At 42.8% G+C, this 22210-nt stretch overlaps 1 protein-coding gene across 3 annotated transcripts in view; it reads right to left on the minus strand.

Annotated features, from left to right (window-relative positions):
* Positions 1-7501: 7501 nt before the first annotated feature.
* The window catches only part of Hpse2 (heparanase 2 (inactive)), a 657082-nt gene continuing 642373 nt past the window's right edge, over positions 7502-22210 (minus strand). For all 3 annotated transcript variants that reach the window (XM_026394812.2, XM_026394811.2, XM_026394810.2), the window contains one exon: positions 7502-7667. In XM_026394812.2, the coding sequence (XP_026250597.1) occupies positions 7502-7667 (166 nt within the window). The remainder of the gene's footprint in view (positions 7668-22210) is intronic.

Genomic DNA, 22210 nt, shown 5'->3' on the forward strand with positions numbered 1-22210 from the left:
ATTGTTGAGGCTGGCTTTGAACTCAGGATCCTTCTGACTCAGCCTCCCAAGCCGCTGGGATTACAGGCCTGTGCCACAGAAATTTCCTTCCTTTTGAAACTCAAATAATTTCCTTTATGTGTGTATAATCATCTTTTGCTTATTCATTCATCTGTCCATGGTCACTTGGGTTGCTTCCACATTTTAGCTTTTATTAATAAGTCTGTTGTGAATATGAACATGTATCTCTTTGAGATCCTGCTTTCAATTCTTTTGGGAATATATTCAGAAATTGCTTGATCATATGGTAATTCTATTTAATTTTTTGAGGTACATACTGTATTCCACAGTGGCTGCATGATTTTACTTTCCCACCACAAGGGCATGAAGTTCAAATTTCTCCACATCCTGTCAACATTGTCATTTATTTTTCTTCTTTGACAGCAGGCATCCTAATGGGTATGAGGTGGTTCAACAGAAGTTTTTATTTCACTTTGGTGAACACCTAGGAGTGGGGTTGCTGGGCCGTATAGTAAGTCCATGCTGAACTTTATGTTGAACTATTAAGCCATTTTCCAAGGTGCATGTACCATTTTATGTTCCCTCAAGATGCTCTATACCCTTGATAGCATTGGATATGGTCCTTTTTAAACTTAAACCATGCTAGGGATGTGCTGGCGTTTCATTGTAGTTTTAATTAATCATTTTCTTAATGACTAATGACTTCTTTCCATGTGTGTATATGCTACCTTTATCTGTTCCTTGGTAAAGTGTTCAAATCCTTTGACCATTTAAAATTTTAATTCTTGGGGCTGGGGTTGTGGCTCAGCAGTAGAGCACTTGCCTAGCACTTTCAAGGCGCTGGGTTCGACCCTCAGCACCACATAAAAAGATAGATAAATAAATAAATTAAATAAAGGTAGTATGTCCAACTACAACTAAGAAAAAAATAAAATTTAATTCTTTTTCTTATTGTTTATTTGACGTTTTAATATATTTGGGTATAAGCCACTTTATCAGGTATTTTCTTTTTTTCTCTTTTGGCAGTCTATGTCTGTTTGTTGTTGTTGTTGTTGTTATTGTTTACAGTGACTTAACTTTGTATCTAATATATCTAAAGACCACATGGAGAGGAACTGGAAAAACAGCAGCAGATCAAATAGGGACCATCTCACATAGAATTGGACAACAGGAAGGTAACTGTGGGTTTCACTTAATTTGAAGTCCTCATTTTATAGATAAGGACACTGAGAACCATAGAGGCTGAGTGAATTTTCTTTTGAGATGCACAGAATCAGTGGGATAGCATTGCTGTGATCTCTGGATGTGGGTGTTTATTTGGTCTGGAGTCTGGCCTCTGATTCTACAAGTGATCTTATAACCTGCTTTGCTATTTGAGTTTTCAAATTTTATTTTTGACGTGTCCAGTAGAGGGCGCAGCACCTAGTACTACCTGTATCCTAACTGGATAGTAGTGGAACAAGTTTTTTTTTTTTTTCCCTAATATTCTTTTTAGTTGTAGATGGATACACCTCTGTTTATTTTTATGTGATGCTTAGAATTGAACCCAGTATCTCACACGTGCTAGATGAGTGTTCCACCCAGCTACAATTCCAGCCTCAGAGATAGATTTTTGATAAAAATCAGCCAAATACTAGAAAAGGCAGGACCTAAAGAGGGGGTTCAGGGGGAGGAGAAGAAAGCTCCTAATCAAAAAAGGTTATTTTGGAGTTTGCAAAAACGTCCTGCTGATCTAGATATTACCACACACAAATGTAACAGTTACTTGATAGCAAATCAACTGCAGGGACCTAAAACCATTGACTCATTCTCTGGCCTCCCAACACCTAAGTTCTATGTTCCTTTCCCATGAAATGTACTTGGGAAGTAGCTGCTAGCTAAGGACTTCATTTCCTGAAGCCCTAGTGTCTAGATGGGCCTATGTGACTAACTTTTGGCCCATAGAACTGAGGGAAAGGGACATGTGCCATTTCCAGGTGAGGCCCCTAGTTGCCCCCATGTGATCCTTTCTCTCATCTATCAACTGCATGTTGATGCCAGAGTAGGCTTGGAGGGAAGTCCACAGATGGCAGACGGCCTGTGTCAGTCCAGATTTCTAAGTGATGACTTGGGAAGATAAAGCTACTGACCCCCTTCCCTGTTATCACCAGATGAACTGAATGTGGGTTATAAGAAAGAAATAAACTTTGATTATGTTAAGCCATGGAGATTCTAGGGTTTACTTATTATTATATTTAACTGTTAAATAATATAATCAAAGACAACTAACTTGAATTATAGGATTTAATTTCTACCTAGACTAGTTGAAACAGAGCTTGTGGAGGAGAGGGGAGGGCAACACACCATTCAATCAAAGGTTCCCAGCATATGCTGGTTCATCAAGCAATAGGTCTTAAGGTCAAGGTGTAACGTGGACAACAGATGCCTCCCTCTCCCCACAGAAAACCCTGAGAACAGAAAGTTAGAGTAGTCACATTTTATTACTCACAAAACATTACCTCCAAATATAAACTACCTCATGGACCCAAATCCCTGCGATCGCCAGGCTCATATATACCATAACATAATCTGCTTTCCAGAAGGAAATATTAACACCTGTTAAAATCCTCCCCATAGAGACAAAGCTTTTCCTGTGGGGTGTCCTGTACTCATTTTGCCAACTTCCAGATGAATAAAACTAAGATTTCTTTTTGCTTCTTCCAAAATTATAATTTATTGCATAATATTTACAACTTGAAAAAGAATCCTAGAATATTTTCATGCATAATAATGAGAAGAGTAATATTCCTGATGTGGGCTGTTGGAAGTGCCTTCTTTTCTCTGCTGGGTCATGGGACTATGCGATTGATTCACGAGCCAGTCGAATGGAACTTTCTCAGCTCCCACCCAATGCTCCCAGTGCTTACATGGACTGCTCTGGCCTATAGAAGGAAATGGTGCCAAGTAGTTCTTTGTTGTATTTTTATTCTCTTTTTTAGGGTGGTATTTGCAAATACTCCCCCTTGGTCAATGGTCCATGGATTTATTATTTAGTCTGGGAAAGTGTGAGTGGTATCCTCTGAGGAGGACAAAGTGTGTTTAGTTTCTGATTAGCTCAGTCACTTACCTCCTAGGATCTAGAAATACAAGAACCATTCATTACCTATGGTGGTGGCTGGCAGGAATTGTCCTTAGATTGTTCCACAGAAAAATACAGAGGGGGAGACCAGAAGAGTCACTGGTGGGCCAAGATGAGTCTGGACTTGGCCAAGGCTGTTAGTTGGCTTCCTTAAACCAGAGATCAAGGGGAAGGCACTGGGGGAAGTCATGCTAGGGTTCTCTGTGGGACATGCACAGGGTATTAAGAAGGCTAGCTATGGGCAAACAGAGATGAGAAAAGGTTGTCTATTGTCAGACAGAGGAGAGGCAACACAGTGTAGTGACAGCCAACTTTGGAACCCAAAAGACCTGGGTCCAAACCTCAGCTCGGCCACTCTTCACCTGGATGGCTATGGACAGGCTCCTTCTCTAATCCTCCCCATCTCTAATAGAGTCAAAATACTCACCACACCACCCAGAATGAAGAATAAATAAGATGTCTGATGAGAAGAAGGCATTCAATAAAGGAAGGACAGCTATGGAAGCAATCATTTCATTGTTAGTGGAACTCAGAGGGAGGGATTCCAAGTGTTCCGGTTGTTTGGACCTCATAGTACAATAAAATTCTGTATTTTAGCATTGGCTCTCTTGGGAGTACTTCTTACTATCTTCTTTACAACTCAGGTACATGCTAAGGAAAAGAGTACATACAAATCTAAAATTAAAGTTTAAGAGTTGGGGATAGAGAGGCTGGCAGGGGAGGGGCTGTGGAACGGGAGAGCGAGTGCGGGAAGAGCAAGTCAGTGTCCAGAGCAGCCCAAGGGTGCCCTGCTGGACAGGGGTGTGGAGGAAACTGTTAGGTACAAGACTCTGCCCTTCCTTCTCTGGCTTTCCCAGAGCCATATCTCGATTCTTTTTGGTTGCTCTATTGATATTTCAAAATATGAAAGTCCTTCCTTGTCCTAGTGTTTTTACCATCAGAGGGATCCACCTGGTTTGCCTTTGCTTCTGCAGAGATTAAATGCTGACATTTTGTTTTTAGAAACAAAGCCACTCTCAGTGGGTTTCCAAGGTGAATCCTGTAGCTACATCCATTCCAGGCACTGGGCCGGGCCCCAACCATGCCGCCTGCAGGAAGCTCGGTGGCTAACAGCCCACTGAGTGCTGGCCCCTGATTCTGGGAGTGGGTAATAGCAGAATCCATCAGGCTTCTCTGTCCTACCTGAGAGTGTGTGGCTTTGGGCCTCCCTGCCTGGGGACTGCCCACACTCCTGCTGGGGTGGAACTGGGGCTGGAATCATGGTTCTAGGAGGTCTAGGCCTTAGTCCCACTGGAGCCCCCTCCCCCTCCACTGGTATTTTCAAGCTTTTCTCCAGCCAGCGATAATACTAATATTCCACAGTTGCAGTTTTTTTTTTTTTTACAGGGCATTAGAAGAATTGGGACTTTCTCTCCAAATAACAATGAGAATTTATTCTGAGCCTTTGTGATAAGAAATGAGAAAGGAAATCATTCCTAGAGGCAGAAGGAACACAAAACCATCTCAACAAAAGGCACGGATTCTCATTCTGCATCATTACTCTTTCAAATCAGTATGTCCACCAGCCCATTCTTTGGTTTAAAATAAAGCAGTTCTTAAGTCTCAGATGATCTCCACAGTGTCCTGCTTGAGGAAAAGGAAAGTCTGGGGGACACGCACTTTGCTCTTTTGTCTCTGGCTGGCCTAGAAAATGGTTCTCTTGATATGGGTTGTGATGCTGTTTGCCACAGGCAGTCTTCAGGGGTGTGTGTGAAGGGGATTCCTAGATGGAGCAACCCCCACTGGTTTAGTAACTGCTCCTCCTACTCCCCAAGGGCACCAGGACAGATGCCCTGTGCTAAAACGGAATGTGATGACAGAGTGGATTTCTTGGTATCCTTTGAACAATGTAAGTACTTCTTCATGAGAGAGTTGCAGAATTAGAACTGCAATATTCCAAAGATAAATTTTAGTGCTTCCCTCTTCCCCTTTTATTAACTAAAAAATAAACAAAACTTAAACTTCTTGGGTGCAGCATTTAATATACAGAGAAAGACAAAAGAAGCAGGAATTACCTATATTCTGCAAGGCTTAGTGAAGAATCAACACTTATTTACAGCAAGTGTGTCTGAATGGAGCTCTGAAAGTCCTGGATGTATTGAGTGAGAACATACCAGGAGGTGAAAGGGGTGAGTCTGTGACTTGGGTACCACTGAACTTGCTGATTAAGTGGATAGGCTCTGGATTAGTAACCATTCCCTGGGTGACCCTGGGCAAGCTAAGGACCTCAAGAAAAATAGGGATGACAATAGTAACTCCATCTTGGGGCTTTATATATGCAAAGCAAACTAGGCCAGGGCCTGGCTATTAAGGACTCGTGGTGTGGTTACCTGTTATTATCAGAAAGCCCTGAGGTGGCATCTGCACTGGCATCTCGAGGAGATTCGGATGTCTTCCCCAGAGTCTGGGGAAACAATTTTTTGTCTCATTTCTCCTTTCCTTGCTCTTCCCTACTTTGGCCTGTCCACCTGTCTCCTTCCTATCCTTAGTCTAGGCACTTCTCTCTCCTGTCCTCTAAGAGCTGAAGCTTCAGCAGGAGGTGCCTGTTCCTGCTAAGGGAAGCACCCTGGGGACCTCTGGGGCAGGGGGCAGTCTCAGGGTCTGCTCTGCTCTCTCCAGAGGTTTCCATGCTAATCACTGCACTGAGCAGGTCCAGTGCATCCTTGGGCTCTCCCTTTCCTGCTTGCTCTAGCACACCAGTGTGCTGTTATCCCACGCCTAATAATAAGTGTGTCAAAAACCAAGTCCACTACTTTCCTACATAAAATTAGCTAGTTGGCTTTCTAAGTTTCCCAAGTTCTTGATTCTCCAAGCTGAGAATCCACTACCACCTTGCTTGTTGAATCTTCCGTCTCTCACTTTGCAGACTTGGCCCCAATCCTTACTCCTTGGCTGTCTTAGGCAGCCTCCCTGGTGCTTCCTCAGCAACCCCATCCCCACCCCATTTCTAGCCTTTCACAACAGTAGAGCTGTATGGCTGTCAGCACCCTAGGATAGGGACAAGTATCTTCTCCTTTAAAAGAAGCATCATTTATGTCATTTATCCTGAGGACAATCACATCCACATAAAAGAAAGTCTCTGCAACTTTTTGCAAAGATTCGTGTGCTTCCTGAATCATAGAGGTCCTTACTGTGACTTTATATCACTTCACTCAGAAGCTTCCCACCGACATTCCACAGTGTTGCCATCAGACCTGTCTGCAGCTCTCTTGTTCTCCTCCATATGGCTATGCAAAGCTTTGTTTTCTGCTCAAAGAAGCAGGCCTAGGATAGGAGGCACTGTTGGAGACTACATTTGTTGGAATTTCCACCTGGCCAGTGCCATGGAGAGGCTCCTCTATGTGGCAAGAGGCGGAAAGGCTATGTCTCGTCGTGTTTCACAGTGCTAAGTTTTGATTCACACCTTCTGGACGGTTTTTGGTTAACCAAACAACTAAGGGCTTACCCTTTCAGGCCCTGCTGGTTTTCAGTTTGGGGCAGGTCTGATTGGCTTTGCTTAGCCAGGGTATGTGTGATGTCTCCTCGTGCTTTCTCCTTTGCACTACAACTCTGTCCTCCTGGCAACATGAAGGATGATGATTGCTTTTTGTGGTGCCTGATACATTGCTCTCTACTCAATGAATATTGTTACCTGACTCCCGTCCAAGCCTGGGGGAATCTGGATTCACAAAGGAATAGAAAGAACCTTCTTACAGAATCTGGAGTATGACTGTAATTCTACTTTTGAAGCACCCGCTTCCCGGAGGAATGGCCAGTGATGGATGCCACTGTCAGAAACCCAGATGCACACACTCATACATCAGCCAGGAAATTACATAAACAGCTCACCCAGCAAGCCAGAGCTGACTCACCATTTGCTCTCCTACAGGAAGAGAGGTATCAGGAAACCCAGGGCAGCAGCAGGAAACAGACAAGAGAGAAGGGGTTAGAAGAGGAATGGGTTCTTGCAGGTCCTCCTAGTATTTTCCTTCCTCATCTTCTGCTGCGGGCAGTAGCCATAGGCTCAGCTTGGGGGTTTGTAGTTATGCTGTAGTGTGGCCAGAATCATGGGGAGTTGTTTGGAAACATTTGTCCTGGGAGTGGGGAATCAGCCTGCTTTCATGGTGCGTGTAAATGAAAACATACAGCTCTAGACACATACCTTTGTTCTTACATGGGTACAGAGGATGTCATTAGGGATGGATGCAAGCTACCTAGGCTAAGCTCAAACTATGACATTTAGTCTCTTTGGAGAGAAAAATCTATGTTGATTCCAGCAGGATGGGGCAGCAGAGGCAGATACTAGGGTGGAAGGGAGAAAGCAGCCCAGCAGGCCCCCCCGGCAGCTCCTGAGTGGGGGGTGGTTTATCGGTAGCGGCAGGCCAAAGCGTTGACGTTCTTGACCACATAAAAGCCCATGGTGACTGGAGGGATGACCAATGTCCGGCCGGCCCGCAGGGGGCGGGGTTTCAATTCTGGGAGGGTCCCGTCGTCCACCATCACTAAGGGCTGGCCATTCAGCTGCACTGACCTGCAGTGGGGAAACAGCACAGACCTCATTACTGGATTATCAAGGAGACTTCTCAACAAAGTCTTGCAGCCCAGCTTGCCTGCCAATCAGTCTGGTGCATGCTTTGCCAGCCCTTACATGATGCTGGCTATGCCCAGGTGCTGACCTAGTTGTTGTACCATAATGACTTGTCAAACACTCTGACAGCCCTCTGAGATAAGTAACTATCATCATCCCTACTTATCTCGGGCAGCAAGTGACCTGTCCAAGGTCATACAGCTTGTAGGTTCAGGAGCCAAGATTTGAACCCAGGGAATCTAACTCCAGAGATGTATCATTTAGATCAGTAAAAAGTCTCTGATACAGGCTGGATGTGGTGGCGGACGCCTGAAATCCCAGCAGCTCAGGAGGCTGAGGCAGGAGGATCATGAGTTCAAAGCCAGCCTTGGCAATGGTGAGGTGCTAAGCAACCAGTGAGACCCTGTCTCTAAATAAAATACAAAATTGGGCTAGGGATGTGGGTCAGTATCTGAATGCCCCTGAGTTCAATCCTCGGTACAAAAAAAAAAAAGTCTCTGATACAGAAGCTGGAAATGTGGAAATGATTCATGCCTTTTTGTCTTAAAATCATAATTGCAGCTCAGCCTGTCATTTCTAAAACTTCTAAGAGTTTTCCCTGGTGGAATGATGCACAAGCTCAAGATGATTTCCGAAATCTTCCATTTACTTCATCTTTCATTAATTTGACAGGTTAGATAACTGGCATCGTGTTACTTGTACATGTTACTGGCTTAGGGTTATTCTTTTTTTTTATATACCTTTATTTTATTTATTTATTTTTATGTGGTGCTGAGGATAAAACCCAGTGCCTCACACATGCTAGGCAAGTGCTTCACCCTGGAGCCACAAACTGCAGGCCCCAGAGGGTTATTCTTAAGGGGGTCAGAGATATACCTAGCAACTCTACTTTCTCTAATCTGAGTTTTATATTTGATATTTAACAGGATGGGGCAGGTGTTTTCATTTTAGCACCACAAAAAAGTAGGCAATAAAGTAGGCATCTATGGTCACAATTCACCTATCCTGCTTGCTTTTTGTTCAAGTCAGAGAAAGGAGATCATATCCATTTCAAACTTGGGGAGAAAAGAGAAACAGCTAATCTTAGGCTGGATGGGAGAGAAATGCCACCTGTCATGCCTATGATGCAGACTCCGGACAATTTCCCAGAAATTCCTGACAGCCATGCACCCAGGTGGTATCTCAGTTTTATGGATTAGTCGAAAAGGCCAGACTCAGGCTAGCAGCTGGAAAAAAGGTTGTGAGTCATCCCCAGAAAATCGACATTGCATAGTGATGTCTGTCTCTGGGCCTTGCACAGCCTCCAAGGTGGTAGTACTATAGTGATATCATCTGAGTCGTAAGGAGAATAAAATATTATAGATTAATATAAAGGCCTTTGTTTGGTATTCCTTCTGTGCTATAAATGATAGACAGGTTTACAGAGAGATAATCATCTCCATGCCCAAGAGAGCAGTGAATTCCCAGAGATAAGTGTGTTTCTAAATTTCTCCCAATGAACAGCTAGGCAGAGAAGAGGTTCAGGCCTCGTCCCACCTGGATAACTTTGGACTGGGTCCAGACCTGCCAAGCCAGAGGGAGCAGCATGCCCACCCCTTGATGGAATGACTAAGGAATGAATGAGTGAGCAGGGGACTCCTGGGCTGCCTCCAGACAGGATGGTGTGGGAGAATTGAGAGCTGACAGTCAGCACTGGCATCATCAGATTCGCAAAGAGCTTTTGCTTCCAAATATGAGACAGCTCTTGCTCTCTTCTTGTCACTGGAGTGGGAAGCAGGGTGAAGAGAAGGGTTCACTTGCAAAAAAGCCCAGACAGGTTGTGTCTTCATAGTGTATTTCAGGTGAAGTGAATATCCAACAACCAGGCATAAGCCCAGTCAAATGCAAGTTCAATAATGCTGATTAACCTTCCCAAACACATTCCAATGTGTATCACTTCTCTGCTTGCAAACCTTCAATGGTTTCTCACTTACAGAATTAGGTGCAAGAAATTAGGTAATGCACTTTTAGATCCAGAAGGTCCCAGAACACTGACATCTTTGAGTTCTGGGAAGAGCAAAACAATGTGACAAGCAAGTCTTTAAAAATCTAATAACTATTAACCAGTAGTTATTCTGGAACAGGCCCTATTCTGACTTCTTCCCTGGGTGATTAAAAAGTCCCTGAGTGTGGGTGATTGGGGAGCACCTTCAAGACCCTGGACTGAAATCTCTAATTCCAGAAGCTAAGTCACTAACTTGCTAGATGGCTTTGGCAAATCCCTTAACCTCATGGCCCTGCAGAATTAGCATCTGTAAGCATGTTCTATGGACTATAGTGCAGATTAAATGAAATAAAAAAATATGGAAGCGCTTTGCGAGCATAAAGAGCTAGGTAAGTAAGAGATGTGTTTCTGCTGTTATTCTTTTCATTTTATAGACAGATACACTTATCATACTTATCATACTTGACTGCTCTGTAGAACTGACCCTTTTCCTGGCTTCCTTCTGAAAATCTTCCCTCCCCTTAGTTCCCATGATCTTTCTCTCTAGGTTTTCATCCTTCATTTCTGGATGTTGTTCCCCTCTACCTGCCTCTTAGATGTGGGGGTTTCCAGAACGTTGTTCTTGGACTCTCTTCTTACACTGTTTACTCCTCCCAGGGTGCAGTGACTCTGCCTACTATCCAGCTGTTGACAGCCATTTCTCTAGTCTACATCCTCCTTCCAGACTTGCGTATTTCTACTTTGCAGTTCCATGGGTTCCATTTGGATTCCATGCAATCCAAATCCAAAATCTTCTCCTCAAGCCTTGTCTTTATCTCTGCTTTTAGAACACCTTTGTGATAGTACCACCATTTATTCAATTACCCAAGTCAAAAAGTTGATGTCATGAAGTCAAATCAATTCTGTTCATATTTTTCTTTTTTCATGTTTTTCAATGTTAATGTTTTCTCCATTCACTGCAATGATGGTAGTTCAGAACTTGCCTCCTACTCTATCCCTGTGCCATCTTTCTGACAGAGCAATCTGTTGTTGTCACTGCATGCCTCAAACTCCCTATCAACTGGCCATCCCTTCTACTTCACTATGGATGATGGAGCTGGCTCCACCTATCCAATCTCAGATCCTGCCAGTCTCCCCAGGCTGCAACCTAACTATGGACCACAGATGTCAGCAGTGGGCAAGGGATGAATTGGCAGTTATCACAAGGATTTCTATTTTTTTTTCCTTTTATACTAGGGATTGAACACAGAGGTGCTTTACTGCTGAGTTACATCCCAACTCTTTTTTATTTTTTACTTTGAGACAGGGTCTTGCTAAGTTCCTGAAGATCTTGCTAAATTGCTGAGGCTGGCCTTAAAACTTTTGATCCTCCTACTTCAGTCTCCTTAGTTGCCGAAAGACTTTTTTCCATTCTAATCTTTGCATACGGTTATATCGAGGAAATTGTAAAGATTTCCATATGCAAAGATTAGAATGGAAAAAAGTCTTTCACATGAGATAATTATTTCTCAAGTGAAAATGTTAAATATCTATATACTGTGGGGATTAAAATACATGCATCATTTAAGTGCAGTAAATATTTTTCTAGCATAAATATCAGTTGACACTGGGACTAACAAGACATGAGTTCTTTTAAAACTCTTATGAAATTACTGATAGATTTTTTTTTGGTGGGGAGGAAAAAATATCATATCTTTTTTTTTTTTTTAAAAAAAAGATTTTGCTGTGAGCAGTGGCAAACACTTGTAATCCCAGCAATATGGGAGGCTGAGACAGGAGGATTATAAATTTGTGCTAGCCTCAGCAACTCACTGAGAACTTTCTCAAAAAATAAAAAAGGTGAGATGTAGCTAAGTGATAGAGCACCCCGGAGTTCAATTCCCAGTACTTCTAAAATGATGAAAAATAAAAATTTTAAAAGGACAATTAATGTGAAGTGGGAAGGCCATGACACACACTGACACTTCAAAGGAATCCTCACACTGGGAGAGGCTGGCACCCTTATGCCAGCACAGCCAAAAGGAATGACTTGCCAGTCCTCCTCTGTCAGACTAGGTGCAATGGGTCTGCAGAGTCTGCCCAGGTGTTTCCTCCTCTGTAAAACCTCCTCTGACCCCTGGGTTGGGTCAGGAGCCCCACATCTGGGCTGTCTTGGTGCCCAACACTTACCTATACCCAGGGCCCTTCTCTCACTGCTTTGTAGTGATTTGCTTGCTCTACTCTGCACTGGTCTGTGACTCCTTAGTGCCCAAAAGAACAGAGAAGGGGCTTAATAGTTTCTGAATAAGTGAATGAACTTTGGAATCTTTTTGCATTATTTCTAGTCTTCCTGAGTTAATATCTTCAGTTCTGAAGAGGCTCCCTGGAGGTTCACTGAGTGACTTTACAGATTTCATTAATAGTCCAATTACTCTTGCTCAGTGGAGGTGTTAGATAAAATCTGAATTATCACCGATTCTCACAATCACTCACTAGATACCTTATCCCAACCTGACACAAGACCATTGGTCATGGCTAGTGTTTTTCATTCTTAAAAACGATCCATACAATCATCTCTTAGCTAAACCAATGTGAGTTAATTTTATGAGTAAGGTTTTGGGAGACCTTAAGTCTTTATATGTCTTTATCTAGAAATACATTTATTTTAAAGATAGACAATGTACTTTATGGTCTCCATTCTATTCTTCCTGCTTATAGTTTTCTTTCACTATTTATCTGATTACTCAGTGAAATCAAATCATACTAAATATACCAATAATTCCTGGTATACACTGAACAGTTTGTAAGCTTGCACACAATCACATTAGTGGTAAAAAAAAAAAATCACTGATTATGGAGCACCATTTATGTGAAAGGCACTATGTGTTATGATTTTGTCTCATTCAGTCCAGGTGTTAGTATTCCTAGATTGCAGATGAGCACATCAAAGTTCAGAGGTGTCTAGAGCTTACCTGAGTCACACAGCCAGGAAGTGGTAGGGCTGAGATCTGCACTGATGCCTTAAGTGCATTCCTATCTGGCCTCCATTGCCACATGTAATTGCTAAGAGTCCTGTGCGATTTGTAGGGCAATACTACTATTTTTGTAACTTCACTATTGAGATGAGATCAGAAAGGTTAAGTGGCCCAGGAAAGGTCACATAGCTAATAAGTGGCTAAGCTAGGTCTCAGTTTTGGCCTCCTGACCACCTCCTGCTATTATTTCATGTTGTTTCTCCAGTTCCAGGTGGTGTTCACCAGGATCATGTTTCTTTCTTTGAAAACATTTCTTATCACATTTTCATCATATGCCTGGATCTCCTTATTGGCTTATGGCTTTTCAAACCAAATGCTAAATGATCCAGCCTAGGTTGAACTATTTCTCTTAATTCCCTAGCTTGCCTGAGCTGCTGAGGGCAATTAAATTATCCAAATATTAGGACAACTGCATTTTATCACCATCTGTTTTTACAAAGTTTAAGTTACTTTCCAATTTCTAAACTTGTTTTCTTAATTTTTCATGCTATTTGAAAGGGGATTCGATGGGTCCATCTGGAGTCAAGACCTCTGCTCTCCAGGACTCCATGGGAGCCTCTTGGCCAGGCCATTCTCTCTCTACCCACCCCTAACCTGTCTGTAATCTCTGGTTTTCATGTTTTAACATGGTTCTCAATAGCCAGGAACATTTAAGCAAGGATTTAACTGTTCTGAGTCTCAGGGGGTTGTTCTGAGTCTCAGGGGTACAAGTCTAATGATCAGGTCCTTTCTCAATCTTGAAGATAACTTGCTGGCCTCTGGACTGGCCCAGGATGACTTTTGTAAGGAAGTGTGTGTTTTATTGGTAGTTGATGTCTGTACATGCTGGAAGATTTGGAGGACTTGAGTGGGAGATGAAGAAAACCAGTTCTACCTCAGCCATGTACAATTTGCCTTCTCTGAACCTAGGTTTCTCTATCTGTGAGAGGAAAGGTGCCATCAGTAGAATCCTAAGGTCCCTTCTTGCTTGACTGTTTTTCATTCAGGGGGCTTATACCTAATAGGTAGGCTATGGCAGAGTTTAATACCAATGATCCTGAACAAACAAATCTGATGATGATGTTCAGTGGCTTTGGGTTGTTCTTAGAACATTGTCCAAAGTGCCCCTGAGCAGGACCTTTTGTCCACTTCTGGCTGCCTCTAGAAGTTCTTCCACCCACTCCTGCTCCCTATCACTCATCACTCCTTTCTCCCATTCTGTAGCTCCTCCAGTCAGAGCCTCTAGTCTCAGGGTTTTGTCTACGTTGTTCCCACTTCCCTGAACCTCCTCCATATTCTGGCCCTGTGTGTTAGCTTCCTTTTCCTGGCTATCCCTTACTTGTTCTTCAGATCAGGACTAAGTGCTCCTCCAAAGTGTTTTCCTATTACTCATCACCAATATTGTGACTGCTCATCAGACTGTCCCCTAGGTAGGAGAGCAAGTGACTGTCTTCCCTTCCATCTCTTGTCCACCCACTTACACGGTGGAAGTCAATAAAAGACATACTGGAAATAAATATGTGGGTGGAAGAACTACAACCTAGAAGGAAAAGAAACTGACCAGAAGGCCAGAAGCTGAATTTTAGTTCAGACTCGGGACAAAAATGTGCTGGTCTAGATTGGTTACCAGCCACAGGATGAAGATATGGATAAATATGTGCATGGAGAGGCCCGAGGGTCGCACACCCTCCTAGTCCCAGCGCCCTTTCTTGTGGGCCACCAGAGGTCACTCTTGTTCTACTTAACAGCGCCTGGAGAGCGAGCCTTCGCGACGGCTCCCAGGAAGCTGGAAGGCGTCCTTCTGTCCTCGCTGCGGTCCCGGCAAGGCCCAAGCGAGCCTGCGCCTGGCCTCTCGGGAGCAAATCACAAGAGTCCGTCAAATCCCAACCGCAGCTTCACTGCGGACCGCGTGGCAGGGCCCCTTCCTGGAATAGGGCCTAGAGCTAAGGAAACGTGGGAGCCGTCTGCGATTCCTGCCGGGGTGCGGCTTCCCGGCCGGGGGTCGAGAGGGGGGTCCTGGCGCAGGTGCGGGGTCGGCGTCCGTGCGACTCCGCGCCAGGCTCTCGGGGCCCCGCGGCCGCCGGCCCGCACCTGGTTGTGCTTTGCAGGCCCTGGAGGCCTCGGCCCCTCGCTGAGCGAGGAAGCTGGTATGCGCAGCTGCCCTGCCCTCCCCGGGTCAGGGGCAGGTTAGAGCCCGAGGGGCCCAGCCAGGTCTCCGGACAGAGGGCTCTGCTCCCCTCTCCGCTCTGCTCTGGGGGAGGCTGCGCATCTGGGGCAGCTTAGGGAGGAAGTTCATTAGAAACTGTCCTGAGCCAAGGCTACCGCAAGACCACCGGCTGGTCACACAGGCCCTGCTGGGGCAAAGGCCTGATCCTCTCTGGGCGCTCCCACTCCTCAACAGTCACGGGGAGAATGACCTCCTTTCAAGTATGCCCTGTGTATTTTTTGTCCGTAACAATCAAAAAGCCGCTTCTTCCCTCCAGGGCCATCAGATGTAACCTCCTCCACGGGGGCCTATCTGGTAGCCAAACTGGGAGAGAGAGGGGAACATCCTCTGCACCTACGGGTCCCCCTCAGCCTTATTTTATCTGTGTGCTTGAGTCATTTTGTCTGCCAGATTGACTTGTTTTCATTTCTTAATTTTCAATAGTACTTGGCTCATTGCCTTCTTGCCTACCACAGTAGTTCAGTTAACACTTGAGTTCACCCTAGGGAACTTGGTTGGCAAGACATTCCAATCTCCTACCACTGTTGGGAGAGGAGACTGTCTGAGGGAGGAAAGAAAGCTTCTTGTTCCCCTCACCCCTCCAGTGGCCCACACCCTGTGTGAAGTTCTTGGCCACTGAGATATTTTTGAGCTGATGAAATCAAATGCTCTGCATTCTACCTTCTGAGTGGCATACCAAGACAATGAAGAATTTTGATCTATCTTCTGTATCACTGACCAGAGCAAACACTAGGACTTCTTTGTTCAAGCAGAGCTGGGGGGTTTATAGGCAAGTTGTAAGGGATATAGGGTTTTCTTGTATGTAGTTAGGTTAGGGGTCATGATTTGATCTGCGTTCTATCCAAGTTTGTGTAATAATGGTCCAAGCCATAATGGGATTCCACCATGTGCTTCTAATGGCTTAAAATAACTTAGCACACTTGGCAGACAAGATGAGAGCCTAGTTAAGAAACCTAGATTTATACTGATACTGTTAACTCCCAACAGATGAGGGAATCATCTGGGGACAGTTTGGGAAGAAATCTGATTCGGCAACCATCTCAAAGCTCCATGTCATAGGCATATCATGCTCAAACCACAGTACACAATCTGAACCAGCTATAAAAACCATGGAGACTTTAGTATGTGGTTAACTCTGTCCCCTTCCCATTGTAAAGAACTGGTGCCATGATCACCAACATTCACAAACAGTGTTTAAGGGCCATTACTCATATCCCACTGTTCTTTGTGTTGTACAAATTCAATTATAACAGACTTAGTCCTTGCTCTCTAAGACAGAAACACTGAAACATACAGATGCTTGGCCAAACACACCATAATAAAAACATTACACAAAAAGCAGGAAGAGAAGGAAAATCAAATTTAGCCTAGATTTCAAGGCCTTCAGCAGTGTGGCCCCAGTGTATCTTTTTGGCTTTTTTCTCACCCCACAAAACATCCTATATTCCAATCATATGAGATGATTTTCCACCTCCAAGACAAAATGAGCCTTGAACTTGTGTACTTCCAAACCTGGAGTAAGCTTATCCTACTGCCTCAAATGACCTTCCCTACAGCATTTCCTAGGAGCTTTCCTTCCAGCTCTATCAGGGCCTTCAGCACTGAAAACTTCCCATTTCCCAAGTCAGAATTGTCTCTCCTTCCCTTGTGCCCAGTCTCTTGTACTGACCTTCATGGGGTAAAGAGTCAATGTGTATTCTGTGGGGAGGGACCTGGTTTCCCCAGCTCTATTTGCAGGGAGCAGGAAGAGGCAGGGTGGGGGAAACAGCATTCCTTTATAGGCAGTCTGCAGGTGGTGTGAAGAGAGGAGGGAAGATTTGTGTACATTGTGCAGATAGGTTTTCCACATGAAAAGCATATGAGGTAGTCCATAAGCTACATCCCAAACCAGTTCCATTACTCTATGGCCATGGCTCCCAGGATACCTATTCTAATCAGTTAAAGGAAATAAATACCTTGGTATTATTGGCTTTTGATAAAGTGTTCCCTATAACATCAGGGGCTTTGGTATACTCTCCAAAGTAAAAAATAAGATGTCTCAGGTGGCACAGGCTCTGTTCCAGGGTTCACAGGTATCAAAGATCAAAGTGTGTGATGACTCTGGACCATTCTTGCAAAGATTAGCAGGGAAGGGGTGGTCTGCAAAGTGATTGCTGATGTTTGGCAGTTGGTCTACAGTTTTGTGCTCCAGGCCCCCTGTCTGGAATGAGCCACATCCTGCCCTGGCAGCCAAAGAACATTGGTTCGGGGCCTAGGCCTTGCTATAGGGGTGAGCTGCATCAGAACTTTGTAGTTCCTTGAGGTTTGCATTTGTCCACCACTAAACCACAGCTTCTGGAAGGTGAAGAGAAAGAAGATAAGGGCCACTTCTCAGTCCCCAAGAACTGCCTATATTTTCTGCTTCCCTACCTTTCAGTTTACAATCAACTGTGCAGAAACATGCTAGCTGTGCCCTAAAATGCTCATTTGCCAGTGTTGATCTGGGTCATCTAGGACAGAATGGAAATCCTGCCTCCAAAGAGGGTCCCCAAGTGAGGGGGGTTGAGGATGAGAGACCACAACCTTGATGGACAGCTATGCAGAGAGTTTCCAGCTGGTGGAGCGAGCTAGAAGGAAATATGTTCTGGAGCTGAGAACAAATGGAAAACTCGGGAAAAACAAAAAGAGTGAAAACTCTGAGGTTTTAGATGTCAAGTCTTGGTTTAAGATGTCAAGTCTCTGTAAAATATAAAAGCATTTTATAATCCTCTAATCTGCACAGTGATCTGCACATTACTAATCTGGAAGTTAAAACCAAACAAACAATAAAACCTCTGGGAAGCCAGCACTGATCCTTCCACTCAGCCATAGAAAACTCTAGGGGCTCATGGCATGTTCACACCTTTGGCAAAATGGCTTGGTGCCTGAATGAAGAACAAAATCTGGGGAAAATCAAAGATGCAAATCATCTGGGACCTTGTTCCAGAGGTTTATAGAGGGACAGTGGTTCTTGACCTTGGCCACATATTTGAATCACCTGGGGAGCTTTAAGAAATATTGGTGCCTGGGTCCCAGCCCAGAGATTCTGGTTTAATTGGTCTGGGGTGCAATGTGGGCATTGGGGTTTTAAAGCCCCCAGGTGATTCAAAGTGCAGCCAAGGTTGAGCAGCACTGGTAGAAGAAGGGGTGGGAATATATTTGCAGCTGGGGGTGGAAGGGAATCAAATAACTTTCTAACCATTACCTTCTGAATTTATTTTGAAGAAAAAAATGCTTTTCTTACTCTTTCAGAGTACCATATTAGGAGGCCACATATTTTAACCCAGAAGAAAGACATGAATTTTTCATGGCAAGGGTTTTTGGTTTGGGTTGAATTGACTGAAATGAGAATTTTCGCTGTTGTAGTAGAACTACTTCATTTAATCACTACCCGCGCCCCCACCGCACCACCAGGAGATGAATTTGCTCCTCAGTATATACAAGGGAAGTACCTGGGCAGCACATCACAGGATGAATTAAGAACCCAATCAGATGAAGCATTAGCACTGATAACAAACTCTGAACACTGAAAATAAAAACTTTTCTTTTTGGACAGGCAAGTTCTATAAAATCCTCTTCGATTTCTCCCAAATTCTGGGATGTGTTAGAGAGTGTATAGAGTGGTTCAAGTTTTCTTTAGGCAGAGAAGAATCTATTCCTTGGTACCCTCAATATATTTTTCAGCTATGCATATAATCATTTACTTAGATAACATCATATACACTGTTATAACCACTATCTCTTAGTGAGCCCCAAATCCCCCAAAATTAGCACAAGATCTGGACTCGTCTACGTTCCAATGAGTAAGCTTGCATTATCTGAAGATGTTTAAGGATCATTTCTTTACATATTTACTTCTCTTTTTTTTTTCTACAGACTGCCTCAGAACCTTAAGTGTAAGCATTTTTAGAAATATATATGCTCACATATATTTACATTTCTGCTTTTTATAGTGTCTATTTCAGGCTCTCTGAACTGGAACATGAACTGAAATGTTAGTGTTTAGAATAAGTACCACTTTCCTGTTCACTCTCAGCCAGCTTGTAAATCTCCGGTCTTTTCTTGCCATTCAGTGCTGCCCTGGCTCTGAGGCTTGTATTTCTTCCAGAGGGCTCTGAATGACCTTTCAAAAGGGCTGCAGCTGACAGGGTTGCATCTGCCCCAGCAGGACTTTTTTTCTCCCAAGGTAAAAGAAGTCTTTAATCTAAGCCTTGCTTTTTATAATGGATTCTTTTATTTTTCCTGATATTTTAAAACAAATACCTGAAGTTCTGTGTGGGTTAATAGGTTTCTTCACACACTCTCAGCTTGAACATCAGTACTATTGAGATATTGAGGTTCCTTACCATAACTGTACAAATTCTAAATGGACGAAACAAATAGATATAAAAAATGAAACAAAAAGAAGCTAAAAAGAGAGAGAGATGCATATTTATCTGATTTCAGGAATATAAATGCATACACATATAAGTGGAAGGGATGAAACCACAAAGCCAAAGATAAATAGATTTAACTTTAAAAAAAGTTTTTCAAAAACAAAAGTTTGAATTGAACCCAGGGCCTTGTACAAGTTAGGTAAGTGCTTTCATGCTGAGCTATATCCCTGGCTCAAGGGAACACTTTTTTTTTTTTTAAATGTCAAGATAATACCTGAAAATTAAAATAGTTGGAAAAGTAGTAAATAAAGTCTTGGCAAAAAGTTCAATACAAATAATCAAAGGGGAAAATCACCTAATAATAGTCAAAGTTATACATTATTAATAAAACAGACTAACACTCCCATAGAAAAATAAACAAAGGACATAGAAAATTCATAAAAGCAACACAATACTAATGGACATGAAAAAACTTTGAATCTCACAAATACTCAAAGACTATAAATTAAAATAAGAATACCATTCTTGATTACGAAATTGGCAGAGATGTTAAAATGTTTCTCTACTGTGTTGGTGAGGGGAATTATACTAAAATGTTCTTTTTGTTTATACTAAATTTCCTATTCCTTCTCTGACCTTTTCAAACTAGCCTGGATGAGATAAAACAATTGAAACCTTAATCCTGTGAGATCAGATCCTATAAAGTGATGGATTCCTGGGTGATCAGGAATCCAAGGTGAGTAGGCTGGAAACTAGAATATTTGAGGAATGGTTGAAGGATCTTGGAGTGGTTAGTGTGGAGACTAGCAATCTAGGGGGAGACATATTGAAAACTTGTTATAAAAGTTTAATTTTTTCTGCTTAATTTTTCTAAAGGAGGGGTAGAAATGGCAAGAAAACACCCTTTGGCCTTATGTAAGGAGGATCTTCCCTACAATCAGAGCTGTCTAGTCCTAAAGTGGGCCAGCTCAGAAACATCAAACAGAAGCTGAAAGGCTTTTTGGCAGGGACATTGTAGAAGAAACTTCTTGACCTGTAGGCATCCTTTGAAATTTTTCCTCTAGAAAGCTGCCTTTTAACAACTAAAGAACTTTAATAGAGAGGTTTATTTTAAAAAGAAACTCATTTGAATGATCCCAGACAAGTGAAGATAATGGAAACCTGCAGGGAGGACATCTGGTTGACCACAGTTCAAATCATCCAGATACCAACTACTACCAGCAGTACAGAATGCAGGCACATAGATGTCTTGGATCTGCAGAAATAAATGGACTAAAGGCCAAGCTCCTTTTGCCAGGTCTGTCCATGTCCAAAAATGAAAGATGGTGCTTCCTTTTACTAGTGAGCGATTATGGTGGATCAGGTGGTGACCAGTTCAGCTCTCAGGACTTTTCATAATAGCCAAGTTTTGAATCCAAAAACGAAATATCACAATATAGTCTGTTCCAACAGGGACACAAAGATATTTTTAGTCTTAGCACCTGGGAATTACTTGAGTATTTTCAGAACCATTCTGTTTGGCTAACATCATATGACACCTCTCTAATGGCATGTAGTTAGATGCCAATGTTTTTCTTTGATATAGAATTTAATGAGGGTGAAATCAAAGCAAAAGTTATATATCTCAGAGAGATGGAAAAAATGAGCAGTATGTGGAAAAAGAAGAAAAAGAAAATTTTCATTTCTTCAAGAGTAGGCTCTGGGTTTATAGAGGCCTTGAGAGTCTTTCAGCCAAACTCGTGGTGGATGAAGAGGAGGCTCAAGCAGATAGCAAGTTCAAGCCTTAATATGGAACCTATTAGCCCAAAAGCAGAAATTCTGAGCCTCTATTATGGCACCACCCACAAGTTGCTTCCTGTTAGATGTTTGTTTCTAATAATAGGGATAAGTTCTTTGAAGGTAGGGGCCTCAGAATCCACTCCCCCAGCCTCACCCCTAAGCACTACACATTAAATAACTCTTGCAGATCAGGTGATGGTGTGATTTAGCATTAGGAAGATCAAGGGACATACTGATCTGGAGCATTCATATTGAACTTGACATTCAGACTTTTCTCCCAATTTGTCTACCTATAATTCCTGAGCACTTCAAGTTATAAGACCACCATTCTTTTAAGATTGCAGTCAGAGTTAACTGTCACTTCAAGTTAGATTGCTGAAAAAACAAACCATGTCTAGCATAAGATAGGATCTCAATACAAAATTGATATTTGGACGAAGATATATGCTTTCCAGTTTCCCCCAAAGTCTCCCCTATTGGTGTCTTTCTCTCAGAAATATACCTCTGAGGGTGGTTCCATTAGGTATAGGGGAGCTGGCAATACCTGTATGTATGGGGTTGGAATATAATACACTGAGATTGATTTTTATGGACCTCATATTAAACTGCTTTATAGTACGTCCTGGTATTTAATAATCCCTTTGTCTAACAGAATAGAAGAAACAGAAAGGACTTCCCCAGTTTTGCTGAGGGGAAAAAATTGCTTTTATTAGAATTCCATGACAGGAAGGTAGTTTTAGAAACAGCTCAGAGAACTTCTAAGAAAGATCAGAAACCAGGACCTGAGAAGAAAATTTAATGAAACTAGAATGAATTAGCCTGGAGGAGAGAAAAGAGAGGCAACCTTATACTCTTCCAATGTACTCATTCTCTAATGAGCTTACAATGAAATGAACCCAGACAACGTCGTGACAGAGTTCAGTTATCCAAACTATGTGTCCTCTGTAATTATAATTTTGTTACTGGACTGTTGGAGTAACACACTGTTGAAGAAAGTGCTCTGGATTAGAAGTAAGGAGAACTGAATGCTTGAATATGTCACTTAATGATCTAAGACTAAGTTTCTTTAACTGGAAGGGAGACAAGAATTATTCTACATGCTTCATGGT

Source organism: Urocitellus parryii, chromosome 5 (assembly GCF_045843805.1).
Source record: "Urocitellus parryii isolate mUroPar1 chromosome 5, mUroPar1.hap1, whole genome shotgun sequence".
Classification (NCBI taxonomy): Eukaryota; Metazoa; Chordata; class Mammalia; order Rodentia; family Sciuridae; genus Urocitellus; species Urocitellus parryii.